The 24,182-nt window shown below is 45.9% G+C and overlaps 1 protein-coding gene across 1 annotated transcript; it reads left to right on the top strand.

Annotated features, from left to right (window-relative positions):
- Positions 1-7,801: 7,801 nt before the first annotated feature.
- On the top strand, positions 7,802-22,182 carry LOC141130130 (cystatin-A-like). Its single transcript, XM_073618083.1, has 3 exons — positions 7,802-7,904; positions 9,701-9,802; positions 21,062-22,182. Exons 1-3 carry the CDS (start codon positions 7,821-7,823, stop codon positions 21,212-21,214), a joined length of 339 nt encoding a protein of 112 aa, XP_073474184.1. The 5' UTR covers positions 7,802-7,820; the 3' UTR covers positions 21,215-22,182.
- The last annotated feature ends 2,000 nt before the right edge of the window (positions 22,183-24,182 follow it).

Below are 24,182 nucleotides of genomic sequence, written 5' to 3'. Positions count from 1 at the left end.
CTTGGGTACCACATGCTTGACCAGACATATGTTGACCTGCCATGCAGTTCGTTGGCAAGCGTATCTAAAAGACCCACACCAGAGAACAAAGAGGACCTCTGCTTGCTCCTCATCAGCTGAGATTTCCAACCCCACTAGACCTTCAGTCCTCTCTGAGACCTGCACTGAGAGGAATGAAGGTGTAGAATTAGGTGTGTCACAGCCACGTACTTGTGGGCAATCTGATTTTGGTACACCAACGTCAGATTGTACCAGGCAAATTTCCCTGCCCCAGCTGCTGCACCGCCGAAAGAAGTTTGCTCCCAGCCATCCACATGCCCAACGGTTGAATGCTAGCTTGGCAAAATTGCTAGCACTTCAACTGCTGCCTTTTCAGTTGGTAGACTCTGCCCCCTTCCGTGAGTTTGTGGAATGTGCGGTTCCTCAGTGGCAGGTACCCAAACGCCACTTTTTCTCACGGAAGGCGATTCCGGCTCTCTACCAGCATGTGGAAGGCAATGTCCATGCCTCGCTGGACAGGGCGGTCAGCGGTAAGGTGCATATTACCGCTGACTCATGGTCCAGCAGGCATGGACAGGGACGTTACCTAAGTTTCACGGCGCATTGGGTGACTCTGCTGGCAGCTGGGAAGGATGCAGGACAAGGTGCAGTAGTGTTGGAGGTTGTTCCGCCACCACGCCTCCAAAATGCTAATGATTGTGACACACCTCTCTCCTCCACCCCCTCCTCTTCTTCTTCCTCCATGGCCTCTTCCTCGGAACCAGCGGTGCTCCGTAGTCGTTCAAGGGGCTACGCAAGTACGCAGGCCAAAAGATGCCATGCGGTGCTTGAGCTGGTGTGCTTGGGGGACAGGAGCCACACTGGGGCAGAGGTTCTGTCAGCTCTGCAGGGGCAGGTTCAGAGGTGGTTGACGCCATGCCAACTTAAGGCAGGAATGGTGGTTTGCGACAATGGCACCAACCTCCTCTCTGCCCTCCGACAGGGACAAATGACCCATGTGCCCTGTTTGGCTCACGTCCTTAACTTGGTGGTGCAGCGGTTCTTGGGCAGGTACCCGGGCTTACAGGATGTCCTGAGGCAGGCCAGGAAAGTCTGTGTGCATTTCCGCCGGTCATATAATGCCAGTGCTCGGCTGACGGACCTCCTAAAGGAGTTTAACCTGCCCAAGAACCGCCTAATCTGTGACATGCCCACCAGGTGGAACTCAACGTTGGCCATGCTGTAGCGGCTGCACATGCAGCAGAGGGCCATCAATGAGTACCTGTGCGACTATGGCACCAGGACAGGGTCAGGGGAGCTTGGTTTTTTTCCCCACGCCAGTGGGCCATGATCAGGGATGCATGCACTGTCCTGTCACCATTTGAGGAGGCCACGAGGATGGTGAGCAGTGACAGTGCATGCATCAGTGACACTGTCCCCCTTGTCCACCTGTTGGAGCACACGCTGCGTGGAATAATAGACAGGGCACTTGAGGCAGAACAGAGGCAGGAAGAGGAGGACTTCCTTAGCTCTCAAGGCCCCCTTTATCCAGACAGTGTTCCTGCGTGCCCGCCGATCACACAGGAAGAGGACGAGGAGGAAGAGGAGGAGGAGGAGGAGGAGGAGGAAGATTGTGTCAGTATGGAGGTGGAGCCTGGCACTCAGCATCAGCAGCAGTCTTTAAGGGATCAGTCCCAAGAAACACATGGACTTGTACGTGGCTGGGAGGAGGTGGCTGCGGACCATGTCGTCCTTAGTGACCCAGAGGACTCCGGACCGAATGCCTCAGCAAACCTACGCTGCATGGCCTCCCTGATCCTGCAAAGCCTGCGTAAGGATCCTCGTATTCGTGGTATCAAAGAGAAGGACCAATACTGGCTGGCAACCCTCCTTGATCCACGTTACAAGGGTAAGGTTGCGGACCTTATCTTGCCATCGCAGAGGGAGCAGAGGATGAAACATCTTCGGGAGGCCTTGCAGAAAGGTCTGTGCAACGCGTTCCCAGAGACTGGGAGGTTACAAACTCCTGTTTCTGGACAACGTGTTGCTGAGGCTTCGGTCAGTCAAAGAAGGAGCGGTGGAGAAGGTGGCCGTCTGACCGATGCGTTCAGACAATTTTTTGGTCCGCAGCCCCAAGGTATGATCGGTTCCAGCAACCATCGCCAGCGTCTGTTTTACATGGTGCAGGAATACCTAGGGGCAAGATCAGACTTGGACACCTTTCCCACCGAAAATCCTCTGGGTTACTGGGTCTTGAGGATGGATCACTGGCCAGAGCTTGCACAGTATGCAATTGAGCTACTGGTCTGTCCTGCATCCAGCGTTCTTTCGGAACGCACATTCAGTGCTGCTGGAGGCGTGGTAACCGATCACAGGGTGCATCTGTCCACTGACTTGGTCGATCGACTGACCTTCATAAAAATGAATGAGTCTTGGATCACCACCAGCTACCAAGCACCTGATGCTGATGTAACCGAATCATTTTTTTTGAAATCTCAGATCCCTTCAAAGACTGCCTATGCTGATGCTGAGTGACTATCCCTGAGTAATTATCCTCTTCCTCCTCAATCATCACGCTGATAGCTTGTAAGAACATTTTTGGTTCTGGGTGCCACCACCAGTGCCTAAGGCACAATTTTTCAGCCCCTGTTTAACAGGGGCGTGTAATTACGATTTTTGATGTAATACTTTGCAGCAGGGCTCGTTCCTGCATTCCAACTAGAGTGTCTGTGAGGGGTTGCAGTGTTGTGGCACCAGCACCAGTGCCTAAGGCCCAATTTTTCAGCCCTTGTTTAACAGGGGCGTGTAATTACAATTTTTGATGCAATACTTTGCAGCAGGGCTCGTTCCTGCATTCCAACTAGAGTGTCTGTGAGGGGTTGCAGTGTTGTGGCACCAGCACCAGTGCCTAAGGCCTAATTTTTCAGCTCCTGTTCAACAGGGGCATGTAATTACAATTCTTGATCTAATATTTCACAGCAGAGCCCTGTGAGGGCTTACAGTGTTGTGGCCACAGCAACACCTAAGGCCCAAATTTCTGCTGAGTATATAGGGCAGGACCCTACTTTCAAACAACTAACTTACAAACGACTCCTACTTGCAAACGGAAGGAGACAACAGGAAGTGAGAATAAATCTACCCCTAGGAAGGGAAATTCTCTCCTGTAAGAGTTAATATGGGAAAAACATTTCTCCTTTCCACTGATGCTTTCCAATCCATTGGGACAAAAAGTGAGGTGAAATCTTCTGAAGAGGAGGAAAGACAGCAAAACAAATGTCACAGGGGTGATAACCCTTCCCTATGTTTTCCAAAAAGCTTAAAAAAGATTTTTTGGCTGGAGCTAAACACGTTAAAAATGTACCCGTTCAAAATTACAAAGAGATTCTACTTAACAACAAACCTACAGCCTGTATACTGCTGTTCAGAGTATATAGGGCCTGGTGGCCCCACACCTTTCCTTATTTTAATTTGGGTGCGGGGTTCCCCTTAATATCCATACAAGACCCAAAGGGCCTGGTAATGGACTGGGGGGTACCCATGCCGTTTGTCTCACTGATTTTCATCCATATTGCCAGGACCCGACATTACATTAAACCCGCAAGCAGTTTTAAATGAGATTTTTTCCTTTAAAAATGACATTTGGTGCAGGGACTGTTCTAAACACGGGAAACACGCGTCACTTTACAGGCATACTATAGACACTCCTCAGGTACGATATTTAAAGGAATATTTCACTTTTTTTTTTTTTACTTTAAGCATCATTAAAATCACTGCTCCCGAAAAAACGGCCGTTTTTAAAAGTTTTTTTTGCATTGATACATGTCCCCTGGGGTAGGACCTGGGTCCCCAAACCCTTTTTAGGACAATACCATGCAAATTAGCCTTTAAAATGAGCACTTTTGATTTCGAACGTTCGAGTCCCATAGACGTCAATGGGGTTCTAACGTTCGTGCGAACTTTCGGTCCGTTCGCAGGTTCTGGTGCGAACCGAACCGGGGGGTGTTCAGCTCATCCCTATTCAGCAGTGGAAAGGGACTGTCATGTTCACACGCTTTGTGATATGTCTTTAAATGTTATGTATTATTCTGTCTGGTTCCTCCCCTTCCTGTATCTCAGCTTATCCTGTATAGTTAGCTCCACCCTTTGTTCATTTCCCAGAAATGCATCTCAGCACATGTCTTGACTGGATCAAATTATGATCTTTTGACCTATACGATGTTCATTGTTGTAAGATCCTCACAGTTTATGAATTAAACTTCACAAGATCAACAAGGTGTCACCTGGATCGAATCACTGTCTGTTTATCCAAATAAGATTGGGGTTATCGACATCTTAACACAACTAACTGTAAGTTACGGAGCTCACACTTTCAATGCTTAGATTGGAGAGGCAGAACATGACAGTGGAGGATATCAAGTCCCTCCCCAGAAAGCTTCTGGAGAAGAGGATTTTGGCCTCTGCTTTCAGTGTGTCACTGGCCTTAAGGGATTGCCAAGGCTCCGTAATGAGGGAGGGGTTGCGTTTAATCAATTTAGAAAGAATCCCTTTGAAGTTTAGGGATCAAGCCTGGCTCTCTTTCCATTGAAGGCTCTATGTGAGAGGAAACTTGAAGCATCGCCCTGTGGATGATCTGGATTGTCCTAGAGCAGATTGTGTTGGTAAAGTGGAGTCTATGGACCATTTTTTGCTCCAGTGTCCCTTTAACATAAAGGTGTGTAAAAGGGTGGGGAGGGCTCTAGTCATCCCCTTTCTCTATCGCGTGAGTTATTCGGAGTGGATGTACGGGTCATTCCCGACTCCCTGGGATTTTGATTTGGATACACTTTTTTTAGTTAGTATAGTTGTTCTTTACTTCACGTGAAATGCACGGTGCCAGATTACCCTGTGGAAGAAAGTCCTCCCTGTTGAGGTGGTGGTGCAAGATATTCTGGGTAAGGTTGGGAAGATTTGGTGTCTTGCGAAGGGCAGGGAGCTTTGGGTGGTCTGGATAAGGGTATGGAGGAATATCATACTTGCCTTTGGTGAACTATCCATCTCTGGGTGAGGAGCTCTTTCCTTTACTATTCTTTTCACTCCTTTAGCTTTTGCTGGTTAGTAACTTCTTTTTGAAGAAGGGCTGCATGCATAATGGATGCAGGTTTGTTTCTTGACCTCACAGGTTTGATGTTTGGTGTAGTGATGTGAGTTGTAGTAAGATTTATCTTCCCCAGCAATGACATTATTTATAGGAGTTTTGCCTTTGCTGTAAATTCAGTTTTATGATTGATTGCAAGATTTTTAATAAAGAAAAATTGGGAATAATGCTCCTTATATTGGTGATCAGGGGGAATAATACTCCTTACATTGGTGATCAGTGGGAAGAATGGTCCTTACGTTGGTGGTCAATGGGAAGTCTGTTCCTTACATTGGTGGTCAGCGGTGAGAATGCTCCTTACATTGGTGATCAGTGGGAAGAATGTTCCTTACATTGGTGATCAGTGGGAAGAATGTCCCTTACATTGGTGATCAGTGAGAAGAATGTTCCTTACATTGGTGATCAGTGAGAAGAATGTTCCTTACATTGGTGATCAGTGAGAAGAATGTTCCTTACATTGGTCATCAGTGGGAAGAATGTTCCTTACATTGATGATCAGTGAGAAGAATGTTCCTTACATTGGTCATCAGTGAGAAGAATGTTCCTTACACTGGTGATCAGTGGGAAGAATGTTCCTTACATTGGTGATCAGTGAGAAGAATGCTCCTTACATTGGTGATCAGTGGGAAGAATGTTCCTTACATTGGTGATCAGTGAGAAGAATGCTCCTTACATTGGTGATCAGTGAGAAGAATGTTCCTTACATTGGTGATCAGTGAGAAGAATGTTCCTTACATTGGTGATCAGTGAGAAGAATGTTCCTTACATTGGTGATCAGTGAGAAGAATGTTCCTTACATTGGTGATCAGTGAGAAGAATGTTCCTTACATTGGTGATCAGTGAGAAGAATGTTCCTTACATTGGTGATCAGTGGGAAGAATGCTCCTTACATTGGTGATCAATGGGAAGAATGTCCCTTACATTAGTGATCAGTGGGAAGAATGTTCCTTACATCGGTGGTCAGTGGGAAGAATGTTCCTTACATTGGTGGTTAGGCCTGTTTGTTTTCATTCTGAGTTGGGAGTGGCTCAGGGCAGGGCTGAGTGACTGACAGGTAGCATCACTGTCACCTCCCTCTTATTTCTAGAAAGTGCTAGAAGGAAAGGAGGAGAGGCGAGGTTGGAGTTGCCTGGGGTATTCTTGACCAACCCCCAACTTGGATTGGCAGGTAGCAGGCCTCCTTAAATACATTAGATCAGCCCAGCTGGGGAGGAGTTGTTGGGTGGAAGAGCTTGAATGAGAGTGTGTGGAGGCTGTTGGGGCCCACGGGGAGCTCCTCAGCTCGGGGGGAGGGGGTGACCCTGGGACGGGGGGAGGGTTCATCCAGGAGGAGAGAAGAGATCCTGGAAGGAGAGGCACATGAGAGAACAAGGTGAGGATGGCGGGAGAGAACTGCTAAGAGACTCCAGAGAGGACAACTGGTTGCAGCCTGGAGGGCTGGTGAGTGAAACACAGTCGGGAGGATTTGGGAGGCATGCCTGAGAGAACTGGGAGATTGCAGTTTGAGATGGGTGCAGAACCAGAAGAGAGGACTGTGGGAGGGGCAGTGAAAAGATGTCATGCAGGGCCTGAAGAGAGCTACCTGGGATTGGTAGCTGAGCAGAGGACAGTTAGTACCTGAACTATTTCTACACCACAAGGGCTCGAGGTCCCTGCCCGCAAAAGGCAGTTCACTGAGGCCTGGCTAAGTCAGTGTCATTTACACTATAATCAATGTACACATTGAACGCTCCTAAATGCCGGATTTTTTGCGCATCAAGCATTATTATGCTCAAAAACTTCTCTCAAAAATGTGATTTTGAGTTTATTTTTTTTTTCTGCCTGAAAACACTTCTCTGCAATTATGCCAGTAAACTCCCTAATGTGAATAGGCATATAGACTAACATAGAGCCGCTTATACAGGCTGAAGAAAGGAATGGCAAAAGCCCGTACAAGCAGCATTTTTTATGCCCAGAGTGCATGGACCCTAAAAAGGTTTTGTCCTTCCCCCAGATGATGATTGGACAGTAAAAGGAGTAGCAGAAGACTAAGCAGCTCACCTCCCTGTGACTCTGCTCTCTCCTTCTTTGGGCATACCCCATGTTACTTCATGAGAACTGCAGCACAAGTGATTGGTTCCATGTGCCACTTCTCCCTATCTCAGTCTGACCTCTGTTGTACCGGCTTTACAGGTGGAAGCTACCAAGTCACATTTTGTCAATTACACTGCTTGTATTTAAAAAAATATATATCAATTTTTATGTCACTTCTTCATTGTTTGTTTTAACCCTGAAAAGGCCAGACCAAGGTGGTACAAGGTGGTAGGGTGGATGTGGATGCACCTGAATGGTCGCTGTCTGCTGAATATGACAGGAGGTTTTGTTTTTTCTACAGCATGAGTACCTGTACGTTTTTCTTTAGCTGGGCGGTCGGGGTAAGGGGGGGTGGTAAAACCAGAGACCTGTGTGCCACCCTCACATTTACCTCTGGGGTTCCACAGGCTGCATTTCCACTGATTTCGGAGGGAATAATATTCTCAGCACAGACTTTGTTGCAGCAATCACAGGATTTGTACTGTGTCATGTCCAAAGTCTAGTATCAGTTTTCTCCTGAAAACTGATTTTCACCTGCAAACCCCCCCGCCCCTCCCTGTGGAATGGTACAGTCCTCAGGTATATAAGTCCAGGTATTGGCTGATCTACTCAGTCTGCTGAGAACTTTGGAAAAATGAGTGACGTTGTTAAGCGTGTGATACCTGGGGGATATAGTGATCCCAGGCAACCTATTAATGATCAAAATATCCTTGACAAGGTAAGTAGTCGGGGATCCAATCCTAAGGGCTCATTACCACCAATCAGCTTCTGTCTTCAGCTTGTTCAGGTGAGTTTTAACAATAAATGTTAGAAGCTGATTGGCTGCCATGCACAACTGCTCCAGTTTTGATAAATCCCCCCTCTATGTATGTTGCATATGGTTTCATTTTGTATGTAACTTCTATATCTCTGTGTTTGCTTTTCCATATTTCTGATACTAGAGGGACATCTATCTATACTGCAATCACTCTGTCTTTCTGATGTTAAAAAAATCAATTGCAAAGGCAACGCATTGTTTTTATTGGGACAAACCAGCCCCTAGAGCTGGCCACACAGCTTACAATCTGATTGTATATTCTCCTCTGAGAGTATGAAATGTGAGGTCTCCACTGAACCCCGTCCAATCATATTGCATTCAGTCTTGCTCTATACGATTTTCAGTTAGATAAAATTGCAATCATCAGATTCAGGGCAACTCACTGAGAACAATGGGCGGGGGGTGTTTTTCTAACAGACTGAGCTGACCAGACAAAAGTGGCAGTTGGATGGTTGAGACAAAGCATTTACCACTGTTTACAATGGTCATCTTCTATTAATTTCTGTAAAATCTTTATTCCAAAAGGAAAATCACACCCGCGATCGCACCATACAGAGACAGAACACAGGTCTGTCAGTGTAACTAGACAGATCTTCGTTATGTCAGGGGTGAGGAGACTAATCAGTTGTTCCTAATGCTTAGGAACAACAATCGGTCTCCTCCCCCAGGCAGTCCCCTGATCGCCCCCTAGTGTTAACCCCTTCCCTGCCAGTGACATTTATACAGTAATCTCTGATCACTGTATAAATGTCTATGGTCCCAAAAAAAGTGTCAGATCTGTCCGCCGCAATGTCGCAGTCCCAGTAAAAATCACAGTTCGGCGCCATTACTATTAAAAAAAAAAAAAAAATATATATATATATATATATATATATATATATATATATATATATATATATATATATATATATATATATATATATATATATATATATATATATAATAATTTCCATAAATCTATCCCCTATTTTGTAGATGCTATAACTTTTGCGCAAACCAATCAATATACGCTCATTGCGATTTTTTTTTTTTTTTTTTTTTTTTTTTTTTTTTTTCTTTTAAACAAAAATACATAGTAGAATACATATCGGCCTACACTGAGGAAGAAATTTTGTTTTTAAAAAAAATTTGGGGGATATTTTTTATAGCAAAAAGTTAAAATTTATAGTTTTTTTTTTTTTTTTCAAAATTGTCGCTCCTTTTTTTTACGCACAAAAAATAAAAATCACAGAGGTGATCAAATTACAGCAAAAGAAAGCTCTATTTGTGGGGGGAAAAAAAAGGACGCAGTGCCGTATCGCAAAAAAAATGGCCTGGTCATTAAGGGGCCAAATCTTCCGGGGCTTAAGTGGTTCAAGTTTTAAAATCTTATTTGTTAAATCCTCTGTTGCACTTAAAGAAATGAAGACATATCTGGGGGCACAGTAGTGATGTTGGTCAGCAGAAGGATCCACAGAGCCAGCTAGGAACCAGGAGGTCGGACACTCCCAGGAGTAAGCAGAATGTTCTTTCCTCTGGGGGATGGGAGGAGTAGTATGAATGTACTCAGACCCTGCTGTGAGCTGCACTGTGCAGGACCTGCAGTGACTATCTGGTTGATCTGATCCTCTTCATCAGTGACTGTATTACAGCTGCTATTGAGTGCCGGTCTAAATTTCAGTCATTCCAATCCCAATAACCAGTTTTGTTATTTTCAGGTAAAAGAAGAGTACAAGAAAAGGACTGGGCCGAACCCCCGGAAATTTCTGGCAGTCCTCGTCCGTATTCAGGTTGTTAATGGCCTGCATTACCTTTTCAAGGTAAGGCATTGGGTTTTGAGCAATATTGTCAGCTTGGCAGAGGCGTAACTAGAACCTTCAGGGCCCCGGTGCAAGAAACCATGAAGGGACCCCCTGACCCTGGCAGAGGCCCTTTTCTCAGAGTCCGGGGCCCTCAGTCTCCATCTCTGAAGGCCCAGCTGCACAGAATTAATGGAGATGAATAGCTCTGTACAGAGCTTCCCGTTCATTCATATACTGAAGCATTGTAAACACAGTTACTATGCTTTAATTATGAATGAACGCAGTGAGTAACAATCATTCACTGTGTTCATTCAGAAAAGGAAGGAGCCAGAGGGGGGCACTGTGAAAGAAGGGGGGGGAAGTGTAACAAGAATGGGGTAGTATGACAGGGGAGCAGTGTGACAAGATGGGGGCAATATGACAGGGGTATTGTGACAAGGGGGCAGTGTGATGGGGCAGTATGCTGGGGGAAGTGACAGGAAGAGGCAGTGTGACATGTAGGGGGGGCAGCGTGACAGGAAAAGGGTATCTGGGAAGTGTGAAAGGAGTTGGACACTAAAAAGGAGGGGGCAGTGTGACAAGAAGGGGCAGTATGATGGGGGGACAAGAGGGGCTGTAAGATGGGGGGCAGTGTGACAGGAGGAGACAATATGATGAGGAGCAGTGTGACAGGAGGGGGCAGTATGGTGGGGGCAGTGTGACAAGGGGCATTATGATGGGGGGACAGGAGGGGGCTGTAAGATGGGGGCAGTGTGACAAGAGGAGACAGTATGATGGGGAGCAGTGTGACAAGAAGGGGCAGTATGATGGGGGGCAGTGTGACAGGAGGGGGCAGTATGATGGGAAGGCAGTATTACAGGAGGGAGCAGTATGATGGGGCAGTGTGGAAAGAGGGGAGCAGTGTGACAGAAGAAGGGTACCTGGTAACTGTGAAAGGAGGGGGACACTGTGAAAGAAGGGGAGCAGTGTGATGTGAGGGGGACAGTGTATAAAGAGGGGAGCAGTATGACAGGACTAGTGTGACAGGAGGGGGTAAGTATGACAGAAGGGGGCAGTGTAACGGGGCAGTATGATGGGGGAAGTGACAGGAGGGGGCAGTATGATGGGGACAGTATGACATGAGGGGGGCAGTGTGACAGGAGAAGGATACCTGGTAAGTGTGAAAGGAGGGGGCAGTGTGACAAGAACGGGCAGTGTGACAGGAGGGGGCAGTATGATTGGGGTCAGTGTGACAGCAGGGCAGTATGATGGGGGACGCAGTATGACAGGAGGGGGTATTGTGACAGGAGGGGGTCAGTGTGAAAAGAGGGGGGCAGTGTGACAGGAGGGAGGAAGTGGGACAGGAGACGGGTACCTGGGAAGCTTGAAAGGAGGGGGCAGTGTGACATGGGGGGGGGCAGTGTGACAGGAGCAGGCAGTATGATAAGAGGAGGGCAGTGTGACAGGAGAAGGGTGCCTGGGAACTGTGAAAAGAGGGGGACACTGTGAAAGAAGGGGAGCAGTGTGATGTGAGGGGGACAGTATCAGGAAAGGAGTAGTATGACAGCGCTAGTGTGACAGGAGGGGGGAAAGTATGACAGAAGGGGGCAGTGTGATGGGGCAGTATGTCAGGGGAAGTAACAGGAGGGGGCAGTATGGCGGGGCAGTGTGACAGGAGGGGGACAGTGTAACGTGGGGGACAGTGTGAAAGGAGGGGGGCACTTTGAAAGGAGTTGAACACTAAAAAGGGGGGGGCAGTGTGACAAGAAGGGGCAGTATAATGGGGGGCAGCGTGACAGGAGGGGGCAGTATGATGGGGCAGTGTAATAGAAGGGTACCTGGGAACTGTGACAGGAGGAGTATAGTGTGAAAGAAGGGGAGCCTTGTGATGAGGGAGCACTGTGAAAGAAAGAGACAATGTAACAAGATGGGAGCAGTATGACAGGGGCAGTGTGACGAGGGGGCAGAATGATGGAAGGGCAGTGTGACGAGGAGAGGGGCAGTATGACAGGGGGTATTGTGACAAGGGGGACAGTGTGACAGATGGGGGGGCAGTTTGATATGGGCAGTGTGATAAGAGGGGGGGCAGTGGGACAGGTGGGGGGCAGTGTGATAAGAGGGGGCATTGTTACAGTAGGACACACAGTATGCTCAGGTGCATGGCAAGGCATGATAACCATGGTACAGATCAGTTGTAGGAGAGCAGGAATTGGGGTTATTCCCTTTTGTATAGCTCTGACATATACCGCAGTGCTGTACAGAGAGCATTGAGCCATTCAAATCCGTCTCTGCACCAGAGGAACTTACCAGTCGCATACTATCCTTCCTTAAAGCAGAACCTCACTCTCTCAATCAACATGAACTATATTTCATTTCCTGTGCCCACAGGAAACACACCCAATACCGACTTTCAAATTGGAGGCTTCTTCCCCACTGTCAGTTTTTGTGTTTCCTCCGGCCAGGCAGGAATACCCAGGAACTGTGGGGCGGCTAGGTTCTGTCAGGTCCTGTCCTGAGAGAGGTCTCCTACTGTTCTTGTAGTGTGCAGCACGGTCCTCCAGGCTCCCCCACACACTATTATTATTATACTATAGCATTGCCCCTAAAGGAGCCGCTGGTAATTGGGTCTGTTTCCCCCTTACAGCACCCACAGCCAGACACACAGTATTTTCCACGCTCAATAAACAGGGTTTGATTTTGGTGCTTTTATTTCAGGAAGGTTGTACTTGGGATACCCCGAACTGTAGAAGCTGCAGAACTTTGTACTAAATTGAAGACTGCTAAGATTCTGGCTGCTCTGTAACAGGTTGCAAGCTGCTTTGCACAGCTGAAGAATGCAATGTCATCAATGCACTAAGCTTTACTGCATGCAATAAGGGTATCATGTTAGTAATTTTGCATGTGGTAAATTAAGCCAAAAAAAATTATTATGCGGTATTTACCAAAAAAAAAGTAATGGTAAATATTGCATAAAAAGCTCTTAAATCCAATTCACAAACAGACCAGAGAGTAAAAAAGCATGCAATAATTATCACCAGGGTTTTGCTGGCGGTATGACACGTGGTATTTGTCAAAAAATAGCCAGGAGGTGACAAATAGCTTGTTGCTAAGCAGTGGGCCGAGAAGCCGGCCGCCGGGTCCTTAACAACCGATGACTCATCAGCTGTCAGCGGGCTTCCCTGCTAACAGCTGATTGTAAAAAAAAAAAAAAACCCACAATTAAAAAGTATGAGAAAAAAGTGTGAGGTCCCCCCAGTCTATACCAGGCCCTTCAGGTCTGGTGTGGGTTTTCAGGGGAACCCCACACCGAAATAAAAAAAAAATATGGCGTGGGGTCCCCTCAAAATCTATACCAGACCCTTATCCGAGCATGCAGCCCTACAGGCCAGGAAAGGGGGGGGGGGGGGGGCGAGAGCCCTCCCCAAAACTATGCCAGGCCACATGCCTGGTTGGGGGGGGTTGATGGGGACAAGGTCCTCATCTCCACAACTGTGGCCTGTTGGTTGTGTGGGTCTGCGGGCAGGGCGTTTATTGGAATCTGGTAGCCCCCTTTAACAAGCCCCCCAGATCCCACCCCCCTCCTATGTGAATAAGTATGGGGTACCCACATCTATTTACCCAAAAAAGTGTCAAACTAAGAAAAAACAGAGACTGTTTTTGACAAATCCTTTATTAAAAAAAAAAAAAAAAAAAAAAAAAACAGTGTCCCCTGATGTAAAACCATCATCAATCACGATGTCCGCCCCCTTGTGACATCACTGACACAGCATACACTGGTCCGTGACATCACGAGGGGGCAGATCCACCAGATGACATCACCACATGGCCCACCCTTACCTATACCTTAACGATGAAGGAGGCATTCGGCAGCCAGCTGTTCTTGGGAGCAGAGCTCTTTTGTTTGTTTGTTTTTCGGGTCCGGTGGACGTGGTGATCGATGATGGTTTTACATCAGGGGACACTGTTTTTTTTTTTTTTTTTTTAATAAAGGATTTGTCAAAAACTGTCTCTGGGTTTTTCTTTTTTGGTGAATGGGTCGGGGTACTATGTATCCCCTACTCATTCACAAAGGGGGGAGGGGGCGGGATCTCGGGCCCCCTTGTGATATGGTTTGTCTGGTGTGAATTTTAAGGGGGACCCCATGCCATTTTTTTTTATTTGGCATGGGGTTCCCTTTTAAATCTATACCAGACCCAAATAGATGGGGTTTTTTTGGTTTTTTTTCATACTTTTTAATTGTCTGCTTTTTTTTTTTTTTTTTTACAATCAGCTGTCAGCAGGTAAGCCCGCTAATAGCTCATGAGTCATCGGTTGTTAAGGACGCAGCGCCTGGTGGTCAGGGGCAAGTCCCAGTCCACTCCTTAGCAACCAGCTCAATGTGGTAAATTAATGCGTTATTATTATTATTATTATTATTATCATTATTATTTCAGGTACTTGTATAGCGCTGTCAATTTTACTCAGCGCTTTACATATACATTGTACATTCACATCAGTCCCTACCCTCAAGGAGCTTACAACCTAAGGTCCCTAACACTGGGACATCGACACAATTCTAATCTTTTTGGCTCTATACACCACCACAATGGATTTGAAATGAAACAAACAAGATGTGCTTTAACTGCAGACTTGCAACTTTAATTTGAGGGTATTTACATCCAAATCAGGTGAACGGTGGAGAAATTACAACAGTTTGTATATGTGCCTCTCACTTTTTAAGGGACCAAAAGTAATGGGACAGATTAACAATCATCCATCAAACTTTCACTTTCTAATACTTGGATGTAAATCCTTTGCAGTCAATTACAGCCTTAGGTCTGGAACGCATAGACATCACCAGATGCTGGGTTTCATCCCTGGTGATGCTCTGCCAGGCCTCTACTACAACTGTCTTCAGTTCCTGCTTGTTCTTGGGGAATTTTCCCTTCAGTTTTGTATTCAGCAAGTGAAATGCATGCTCAACCGGATTCAGGTCAGGTGATTGACTTGGCCATTGCATAACATTCCACTTCTTTCCCTTAAAAAACTCTTTGGTTGCTTTCGCAGTATGCTTCGGGTCATTGTCCATCTGCACTATGAAGCGCCGTCCAATGAGTTCTGAAGCATTTTGCTGAATATGAGCAGATAATATTGCCGAAACACTTCAGAATTCATCCTGCTGCTTTTGTAACCAAAGCAGTCAAATTATCAATAAATACAAGAGAATCAGTTCCATTGGCAGCCATACATGCCCACGCCATGACACTACCACCACCATGCTTCACTGATGATGTGGTATGCTTTGGATCATGAGCAGTTCCTTTCCTTCTCCATACTCTTCTCTTCCCATCACTCTGGTACAAGTTGATCTTGGTCTCATCTGTCCATAGGATGTTGTTCCAGAACTGTGAAGGCTTTTAGATGTTGTTTGGCAAACTCTAATCTTGCCTTCCTGTTTTTGAGGCTCACCAATGGTTTACATCTTGTGGTGAACCCTCTGTATTCACTCTGGTGAAGTCTTCTCTTGATTGTTGACTTTGACACACATACACCTACCTCCTGGAGAGTGTTCTTGATCTGGCCAACTGTTGTGAAGGGTGTTTTCTTCACCAGGGTAAGAATTCTTCAGTCATCCACCACAGTTGTTTTCCGTGGTCTTCTGGGTCTTTTGGTGTTGCTGTGCTCATCGGTGCGTTCTTTCTTTTTAAGGATGTTCCAAACAGTTGATTTGGCCACACCTAATGTTTTTGCTATCTCTCTGATGGGTTTGTTTTGTTTTTTCAGCTTAATGATGGCTTGCTTCACTGATCGTGACAGCTCTTTGGATCTCATATTGAGAGTTGACAGCAACATTATCCAAATGCAAATAGCACACTTGAAATGAACTCTGGACCTTTTATCTGCTCCTTGTAAATGGGATAATGAGGGAATAACACACACCTGGCTCACCCTGTCTACCCCCTGCAGTGCTGCCAGTTTCCCTCCTCCTCTTCGTCTCTCCCCGGCTGAGGATGTTTAAGGATTGAGAGCAGGGGGAAGGGACCGGTAAATATTTCATTTATCGGCCCCTCGCTTTTCTGAATGAACACAGTGAGTGATCTGTACTATTTGCTTCTGTCTTCATTCTTAACTGAAGCATAGTAAACTGTGAATGAACAGAAAGCCGCTCAGCGCAGAGCATTTCATTCACTGTCCATGAAGCTGAGGCTGCAGGGAAAGGGACAGGGAAGCTCTGTCCTCAGTTCCTTTCTCTGTCTCAAAAGTGAGACATCAGGGGTCTGTCTAGATCTTTGATATTTCACCAAAGCCCCCTAACTGGGCTCCTAAAAATTTGTAAAAAAATATTGTAAAAAATAATTGAAATTTTTTTTTTTTTTAAATAATAAAAATAAAAACTACTGACACTCATCTCTGCTCTGACACCGTCCACTGCTCTGCTAATACACGTATGTGTGTTTGTGCTCTGGGTTGCACACCATAATGCAATAGGCTGTGCACGCCAATGTTTGTCATCGTTTTCCACATCACTCTGTGTCAACAGATTTTCAACCATGGCAGGCTGCAATACTCCACTTTTCTCAGCTTGCTCTGGTGGCACTTCAGACATATCTATCTTTGTACCTTCAGCTTTGGCAGGCTGAATTAACCCCTTATCAACAGGTTTATGAAAAAGTGTGATTGGTCTCTACCCACACACACTCACTGTATGGTGCAAGCCCATTCTGTTCCTCCAGTAGTATCAGTTGTTCTGGACAACCTCCGGCTCAAACACACACTATACAACTAGGTAACACCCCACTTTCATCCTCACCACTTTAATGTATACCAACAGTTATCATTTTATCAACATTCCTGGGTTCCTTAGGTTCCTAACACCCAAACTATGATTCACTGCTCCACACCCCACCATCTATTTAATGTTATAGTCCACTCTCCTCATTCCACCATCCAACACTACTGTGGTTCCCTACTCCTCACTTACCTATCCAACACTGTGGTCCCTTGCTCCTCACTCCACCATCCAACCAGTGGCGGCCCATGCACTGTGGGAGCACGGGCGCTGCCCCCCCCATCTATGTGCTCATCCCCTTTTAGGACGCCGGACGCATGGATTCCTATGGTGGGGCGGGAGGAGGTGGTACTTTTTGAAGCACATGGTTAGAGCAAGAGGCTCTAATAGGGTTCAAAATAGGATAGGCTCGGGGCGCAGAGAGTGCGCCCTGGTCCCACCCAATTGTGTGACAATAGCGAATGAATTTTTGCTATTTCCACACTAACCTTCCTCCCTGCCAATCAGGAGGCAGGGTGTCAGACCTGTTTTTAATTGGCCAAAGCGCCAGGCCACCATTTTGGATGCCTGTCGCTTAGTAAGAGGAACGGACTCAGCGGAAGAGACACTGGAGTGGAGGTCGCCGCCGCTCTGGTGCACTCACTCACTGCACTGAGAGGAGCTGCTGCCTGTCGGTAAGTGCCAGGGGGTGTCTGTCAGAGCCGCGTGGGGGGTTGGGGGTGATGTCAGAGCCGCAAGCCCTGCAAGTGGGGGGTCAGCGGGCACAAGCGGCTGCATTGACGGGCACAAGCGGCTGCATTGACGGGCACAAGCGGCTGCATTGACGGGCACAAGCGGCTGCGTTTGACGGGCACAAGTGGCTGCGTATGACGGGCACAAGTGGCTGCGTATGACGGGCACAAGTGGCTGCGTATGACGGGCACAAGTGGCTGCATATGATGGGCACAAGTGGCTGCGATTGATGGCACAGTGGCTGCAATTGATGGCCACAGTGAGGCTGCAATTGATGGGGGGGGGGGGGGGGGGGGGTGCAGTATTTTTCCAAAAAAAATTGAGCACCAGCCACCACTGCATTCAACACTGTGGTCCCTTGCTACTTACTCCACCATCCTACACTGTGGTCCCTTGCTCCTCATTCCACCATCCAACACTGCTCCCTTGCTCCTCATTCCACCATCCAACACTGTTCCCTTGCTCCTCATTCCACCATCCAACACTGTTCCCTTGCTCCTCATTCCACCATCCAACACTGTGGTCCCCTGCTCCTCACTTACCTATCCAACACTGCGGTCCCCTTTATACCCCCATCCAATGCTGTGGTTTCATGGCCATCACCCCACACCCCCCACTCATGCTGCAGTCCCACACTGCTATCTCCAAAACCTTACCCCCTAATCTTTTGCTTCTACCCCCCATTCTCCCCCTTCCCACAGCACTTCTTCACTCCCACCTCTCCCCCACTTTCTCTGACACCCACCTCACCCAGATCCCAATGTCCAGACCAACCCCCCCCCCCCCCCTGCCTCCCCTTCATATAGCTCTGACATTCCACCATGATGTACAGATGACATTAAGGTCTCATGCACACTGGGTGTAAAAAAGGCTGCTTATACAGACGTTTTGGCGGTTTTCTTTCCTTCATACTGTAAAAGCAACCCCTTGTTAGCCTATGTGTCCATGCACTTTTGGGCATTTACAGGTATGTTTGAGGAGGAGTGTTTATAGGCTGAAAAAAAAAAAACCATCACAAGAGCCACCATCCAACACTGTGGTCCCCTGCTCCTCACTTACCTATCCAACACTGTGGTCCATTGCTCCTCACTCCACCATCCAACAATGTGGTCCCCTGCTCCTCTCTCCACCATCCAACACTGTGGTCCCTTGTTCCTCACTCCACTATCCAACAATGTGGTCCCTTGCTCCTCATTCCACCATCCAATACTATGGTCCTTTGCTCCTCATTCCACCATCCAACATTGTGGTCCCCTGCTCCTCTCTTACCTATCCAACACTTTGATCCCCTTGTTCTTCATACCCCCATCCAATGCTGTGGTTTCTTGCTCCCCACCCCCTATTCCTTGCTATGTTCCCCTGCTCATCATCCCCATGTTAGGCTGATGGCCATCACCCCTACACCCCCAACTCATGCTGCAGTCCCACAATGCTATCTCCAACTCCTTACTCCCTAATCTTATGCTTCTACTCCCCCCTTCTTCAATCCCCCTTCCCCTAGTTACAGCACTTCCTTCACACCCACCTCTCTCCCAATTTCTTTGCCACCCACCACACCCAGATCACAACATCTAGACCCCCCACTTCCACCTCCCCTTCATATAGCTCTGAAATTCCACAGTGATGTACCCCAAGGCTTCATGCACACTGGGTGTAAAAAATACTGCTTATATAGACATTTTTATTTTCTTCAGACTGTAGAAGCAACTTGTTAGCTTATGTGTCCATGCACTTTTGGGCATTTACAGATACATTTGAAGAGGAGCTTTAACCGGCTGAAAAAAATAATCATGAGGAGCTTTCTGGTGGAAAAACCACTTGATGTGCAGAATGTAGGTACGTTCAGCGTTTTCAAGTGTAAACTGATTTTAGTGATAAATAAGCAGAGGGGAATGTTTTGGAAAAAATCACAAACGCACATAAATGTGCATAAACTTGTGTGCAATAGAAGCCATTATGAGTGTTTTTTTATGCTGCTTTTTCTGCCAGAGGTCCTGGCATTTTTTCAGGCACCTAGTGTGCATGGACCCTCATGGGGGTGTACAACTGGGGGAATTAATAGTGGAGAAGCTCAATAATAACATGCAATGCCAAGCTGCAGTTTCCAAAGCGAGCAAAGTCCTTTCTTGTATAAGAGAGGTATGGACTCCAGAGAGAGAGATATAATTTTGCCCCCCTGTACAAATCATTAGTAAGACCTCATCTGGAATATGTGTATAGTAGGAAGTGCAGCGTAATACACAATAAAAATCACAGAAGAATAAGATGTATGGATGAATATATATGGCATAGAGTCTGGAAAAGAGTCCTTAATAAAGCTGGTGGACTACAAGTCTCAGAAGATTCAGCAAATAGGCTCCACCGCCAGTGACAATCAGAACAACAGTGAGTAAATGGTGACAGACCCGCCACCTCCGGTAGTATATCTACGCTCACCCCACTGCATGGACTCCTGAACTAACAGGCAGTCAATGCAAGCAGATCCCACACAACAAGGTAGGTAGCTGGTGAATCAATAGGGACAATTCCTCCAGAGTTTTAACATCAAAAAACGGTTTTCCAGATGTATATGAAAAAAGATGGAAGGATCTAAGTGCTCACTGTGCAATCATGACAATTACATTTATTAAAAGCCCAAAAACGGGCTACTCACATTTTACAGATAAAATTAGGTGGGTGTTTATATTTATTTTTATTTTTGCACTGATTTACTGCTTTTACTCATCTTGAATATGCAGTTCAGTTTTGGGCATCAGTTCTCAAAAAGGATATCGGGGAGCTGGAGAAAGTGCAGAGAAGAGCACCGAAACTGATAAGAGGCATGGAGGAGCTCAGCTATGAGGAAAGATTAGAGGAACTGAATTTATTCTTTCTTGAGAAGAGGAGATTAAGGGGGATATGATTAACATGTTTAACCCCTTCCCGCCGAGCGTAAGCAGATGTGCGTACTCGGCTCTCCGGGGTTATACCGAGATAATGCCCGCTGCTGCGGGCATTATCCCAGTACTGTTTTTTAGAGCCGGCGATTGGCTATCCAGTTATAACAACCGATGAGGCTTAAAGCCGCTCGGCTGTTATACCGGAGGAGCGGGAGGGAACGCCCCCCTCCCGCTGCCCTTACAGGGCCTCCCGTTTCATCGGGAGGCCCGATGTCCAATCGGCTGCCTCCGGCGGCTGGGGACGGACCGTTTTCGGCGATCTGAATACTTTGAAGTGCAATGGAGGGTATCGGGGGTCTTTTAGACCCCCGATCCCTCCATAAAGAATACCTGTCACCACCTATTACTGTCACCAGGGATGTTTACATTCCTTGTGACAGCAATAAAAGTCATCAAAATTGTTTTTTTTTAAAAACACAATATATAAATATAAAAATAAATAAAACAAATAAGAAAAAAAAATATGTTTAAAGCGCCCTCGTCCCCGCTAGCTCGCGCAGCAAAGAAAACGCATACAGTCATGCCCGCATATGTAAAGCTATCTTGCAGTGCATCACGGGGCACTCGCTGGCGGGCAAACTTCCCGCGAGAGCCCCATTTGTTTATTTAACAAACACCTGATGTTTCGAGTCCACTTCGACTCAAACATCAGGCCCATCCCTACTCACCATACAAGCGTGTGTTCTAACGTCTTTGGGTCAATCCTTGCTCCTCAGGAGCTTGTAATCTAAAGTGGCCCTCAGAGTATCTCAGGTGTTCTATCAGGAATAACAGCTCTAACAATATGATTACTAGAATATCAGTAAAAATATACGATTAAAGGTGGAATTGTTTTCTGAACTTTCTTGATCTTTTCAGGTTGACGTTGGAGATGGCACTTATAGCCACCTGAAACTCTACATACCTTCTGGAAGCATTGAACCAGAATTGGTGGGTTTCCTACTGAATAAGACACTGGATGATGATCTGGAGGATTTAAAGCATGGAGATGAGAATGATACCAGACAATGAAGATGAAAAATCCTCATAGAACAAATATTCCCCAATTCACTTTTTAGTTAGTTGTCACAAAATTCCTAACTAAATTATGTGTCATGGAGAATAAAGTATACAGCACATCTCTACAATACATGTATTCCATATGTTTATCTCTATAACCCCTTCCCACTGGTATAATCCACATATGTGACCACACAGGAGACTGGTCCTAACACTCGTTGTGTAAATGTGTCAGTGGGCTCCAAAGTTCTACGCAGAGAGCGTCTCTCTGCAGTGACCAAAATGTCGCCAACAGCAGCCAACAACAAGGGGTTAAAGCGATATTAAACCCAAAGCCAAAAATATAATATTTTCCAGCTTACCAATCATTAGATGTAGTGGCTGCATTTGTTTTCTTTTTCTTAGGCTTTTCTCACCTGGTGATCTGGCCACTAACACACCTCCTGTATTAGTGAGACATAACTCTGGATGAATGAGCACAGGAGGCACAGCAGCCTTGTCAGTCTGGGTGGAGGGGAGTGTTATTCTAACAAAATGAAGCCAAACTCCAGCTCACACTGCAGTTACACAAACAGTTGCAACAATTTTTTTTTCTTTTGGGATAAAAGGTTTTACATGAATAAATAAAAGCTGATCATTGTAAGCACCCCTGTCAGTGGTAAATGGTTCATCTCCACACTCAAACTGATACATTTGCAGGACAACTTGTTCTGTTGAAAAACAACAGACTTACTGGCCAGATCACCAGATGAAAGAAAAAAGCCTAAAAAAAGGAAACAAATGCAGCCATCACATCTAATAACTGGTAAGCAGCAATATAATAAATGTTTGCTTTTCGGTTTAATATCGCTCTAAAGGATGTGAAAGTAGCCAAAAATCTGATCTGCCAGAAATGCGGTTGGCTGACAATGTGAGGCGATTTTGTGTACTGAGGTCTCCTGACTTTAAACCTGAACACTACATTGATAATTGTCCTATTTGTAAAATCCCGTTCAATGTTCTATCTTCATCATTGTAATAAAAACTCTGAGAAATACAATAACATAAAAAGGTTTTTGTTTCCTACAACTGCAAATGCATGTAAAGCCGCACTGTGCATCAATGTCTCTAAAAAAGTGCAAATCCTAAATTATCTGAACTTATTTATCCTGGTCCCTCCACCCTTACAAAACTGAAAAAATGTTCCCCCGTTTTAGAAATATTTGTTATCTTTTTAGAGCTGTGGGGCAGATCTTCTGCTTTTCTTACCTAGACCCCCCCCCCCCCACTACCGCCTGGGAAGTCCACATCCAGGAGGTCGTATTTTGCTGAGGGACACATACACTCCAGATCCCACAGATGTGCCTAGGTGGGACCCATCGTACATCCACAGCTGCTGATAAAGCAGTAGAACTGGCCCTCCTGTACCGGGCCCGGGCCCCAGCAGTTCAACAGGGGGTCCCACCATACTAGGGTAAATTTTAGACAGGATGCGATTAACCTACCACATACAATAATTAATGTTGACAGTATGGCCCTCTCCCTTGGTGGATTTACTGGTACCACATCCATTTATAGTACATTAGAATGTAGAAAAAATAAAACCCTTAAGAAGATGGCTAAGTAGAACTTTACCGTTACCACACCATAGGTAAGTTAAATAACTGGTATTTTTATTATTACAACATAAAAAAACAAATTCAAATCCCACAGAAAGAATAAATTGCACATTTGGCATGGACATCGTCCTCACAAGTTACTAACTCCAATTAGAAAGTTACATAGTGATATGACTCCATGGTAGACAATTAACAGTATACCATCTTGACCTTTTCTTCGACGCGTTTCACAGGACAAGACCTGCTTCTTCAGGAGCCAGGACTAACAAAGCTTTCTAAATGTCTGGAGGCATGGAAATAACATTAACGTGCTTTAAACACAATTGCACAATGTACATATAGATAATCCATTTATTGTATAATACTACCTGTTATGGTAGTATTAAGCTCCATGGAGGAATGGACTTCAACACCCACTGCATCCCATCATTGGACAATACCATACAGTCATTCAGCTTTCTAAAAAGTAAAATAGTCAAGTTGGTACCCCTGGGTACATCTGTACCCACATAAAAAAGGGCAACATAGTAAAATAGTAGTATTTTTGATTATTATTATACAGGTTTTATATAGTGCCAACAGTTTGCGTATCTCTTAACAAAATAAAGGCAGACATTACAGTTACATTACAATTTGGTACAATAGTAGTCGATAGTAGTATCATAGTAATAGTAGTATCCAATAGAGATGAGCTTCGAGTTTGAGCCGAACGTAAGTTTGACTCGAACATCGGGCGTTCACCGAACAGCGAATATTATGGGGCATTCGTGAGCAAATTCGAGCGCTTCGCAATGTCCCATAATGCACTGCGAGACTGCAGTGCATTGCTGTATGATGATTGGCGAAAGCATACACCTGACCTGCATGCTTTGGCCAATCACAGCGCGCTCCTCTGTGAGAGTCATAATTGGCCAATATGGCTCTGGGGGACTAAGTCCACGCCCCACACTATATAAGCGCCATAAAGTGTATAGTGTGTTATAGTGGATGGAGATAGAGAGATTGAGCTAGATTAGGCAGGCAGATTAGTTAGTGGCAGCGTATTTTATATATATATATATATATTAGTCAGGCTAGTATATACCATGTTCTGCCAACACCTAAGGCCCAATGTTTCTGCTCCTGTTTAACAGGGGCATGTAATTACAATTTTTGAAATAATATTTAACAGCAGGGACTGTTCCTGCGCCCAACAAGAGTAACTGTTAGGGGTTACAGTGTTCTGCCACCACCAACACCTAAGGCCCAATTTTTCAGCAGAGTATATAGTGCAGTCTGTATAGTATATATAATACACTGCAGAGTACCGTATTTATCGGCGTATAACACGCACTTTTTTCCCCTTAAAACCAGGGGAAAATCGCAGGTGCGTGTTATACACC

Source organism: Aquarana catesbeiana, linkage group LG02, assembly GCF_042186555.1.
Source record: "Aquarana catesbeiana isolate 2022-GZ linkage group LG02, ASM4218655v1, whole genome shotgun sequence".
NCBI classification, from domain to species: Eukaryota; Metazoa; Chordata; class Amphibia; order Anura; family Ranidae; genus Aquarana; species Aquarana catesbeiana.
This window is presented reverse-complemented; position numbering and strand designations above follow the sequence as displayed.

Coding starts and splice junctions, on each gene's coding strand:
- LOC141130130 (XM_073618083.1), top strand. CDS start 7,821: ATGAGTGACGTTGTTAAGCGTGTGATACCTGGGGGATATAGTGATCCC. Junction 7,905..9,700: donor ATCAAAATATCCTTGACAAG/GTAAGTAGTCGG, acceptor TGTTATTTTCAG/GTAAAAGAAGAGTACAAGAA. Junction 9,803..21,061: donor GCCTGCATTACCTTTTCAAG/GTAAGGCATTGG, acceptor TGATCTTTTCAG/GTTGACGTTGGAGATGGCAC.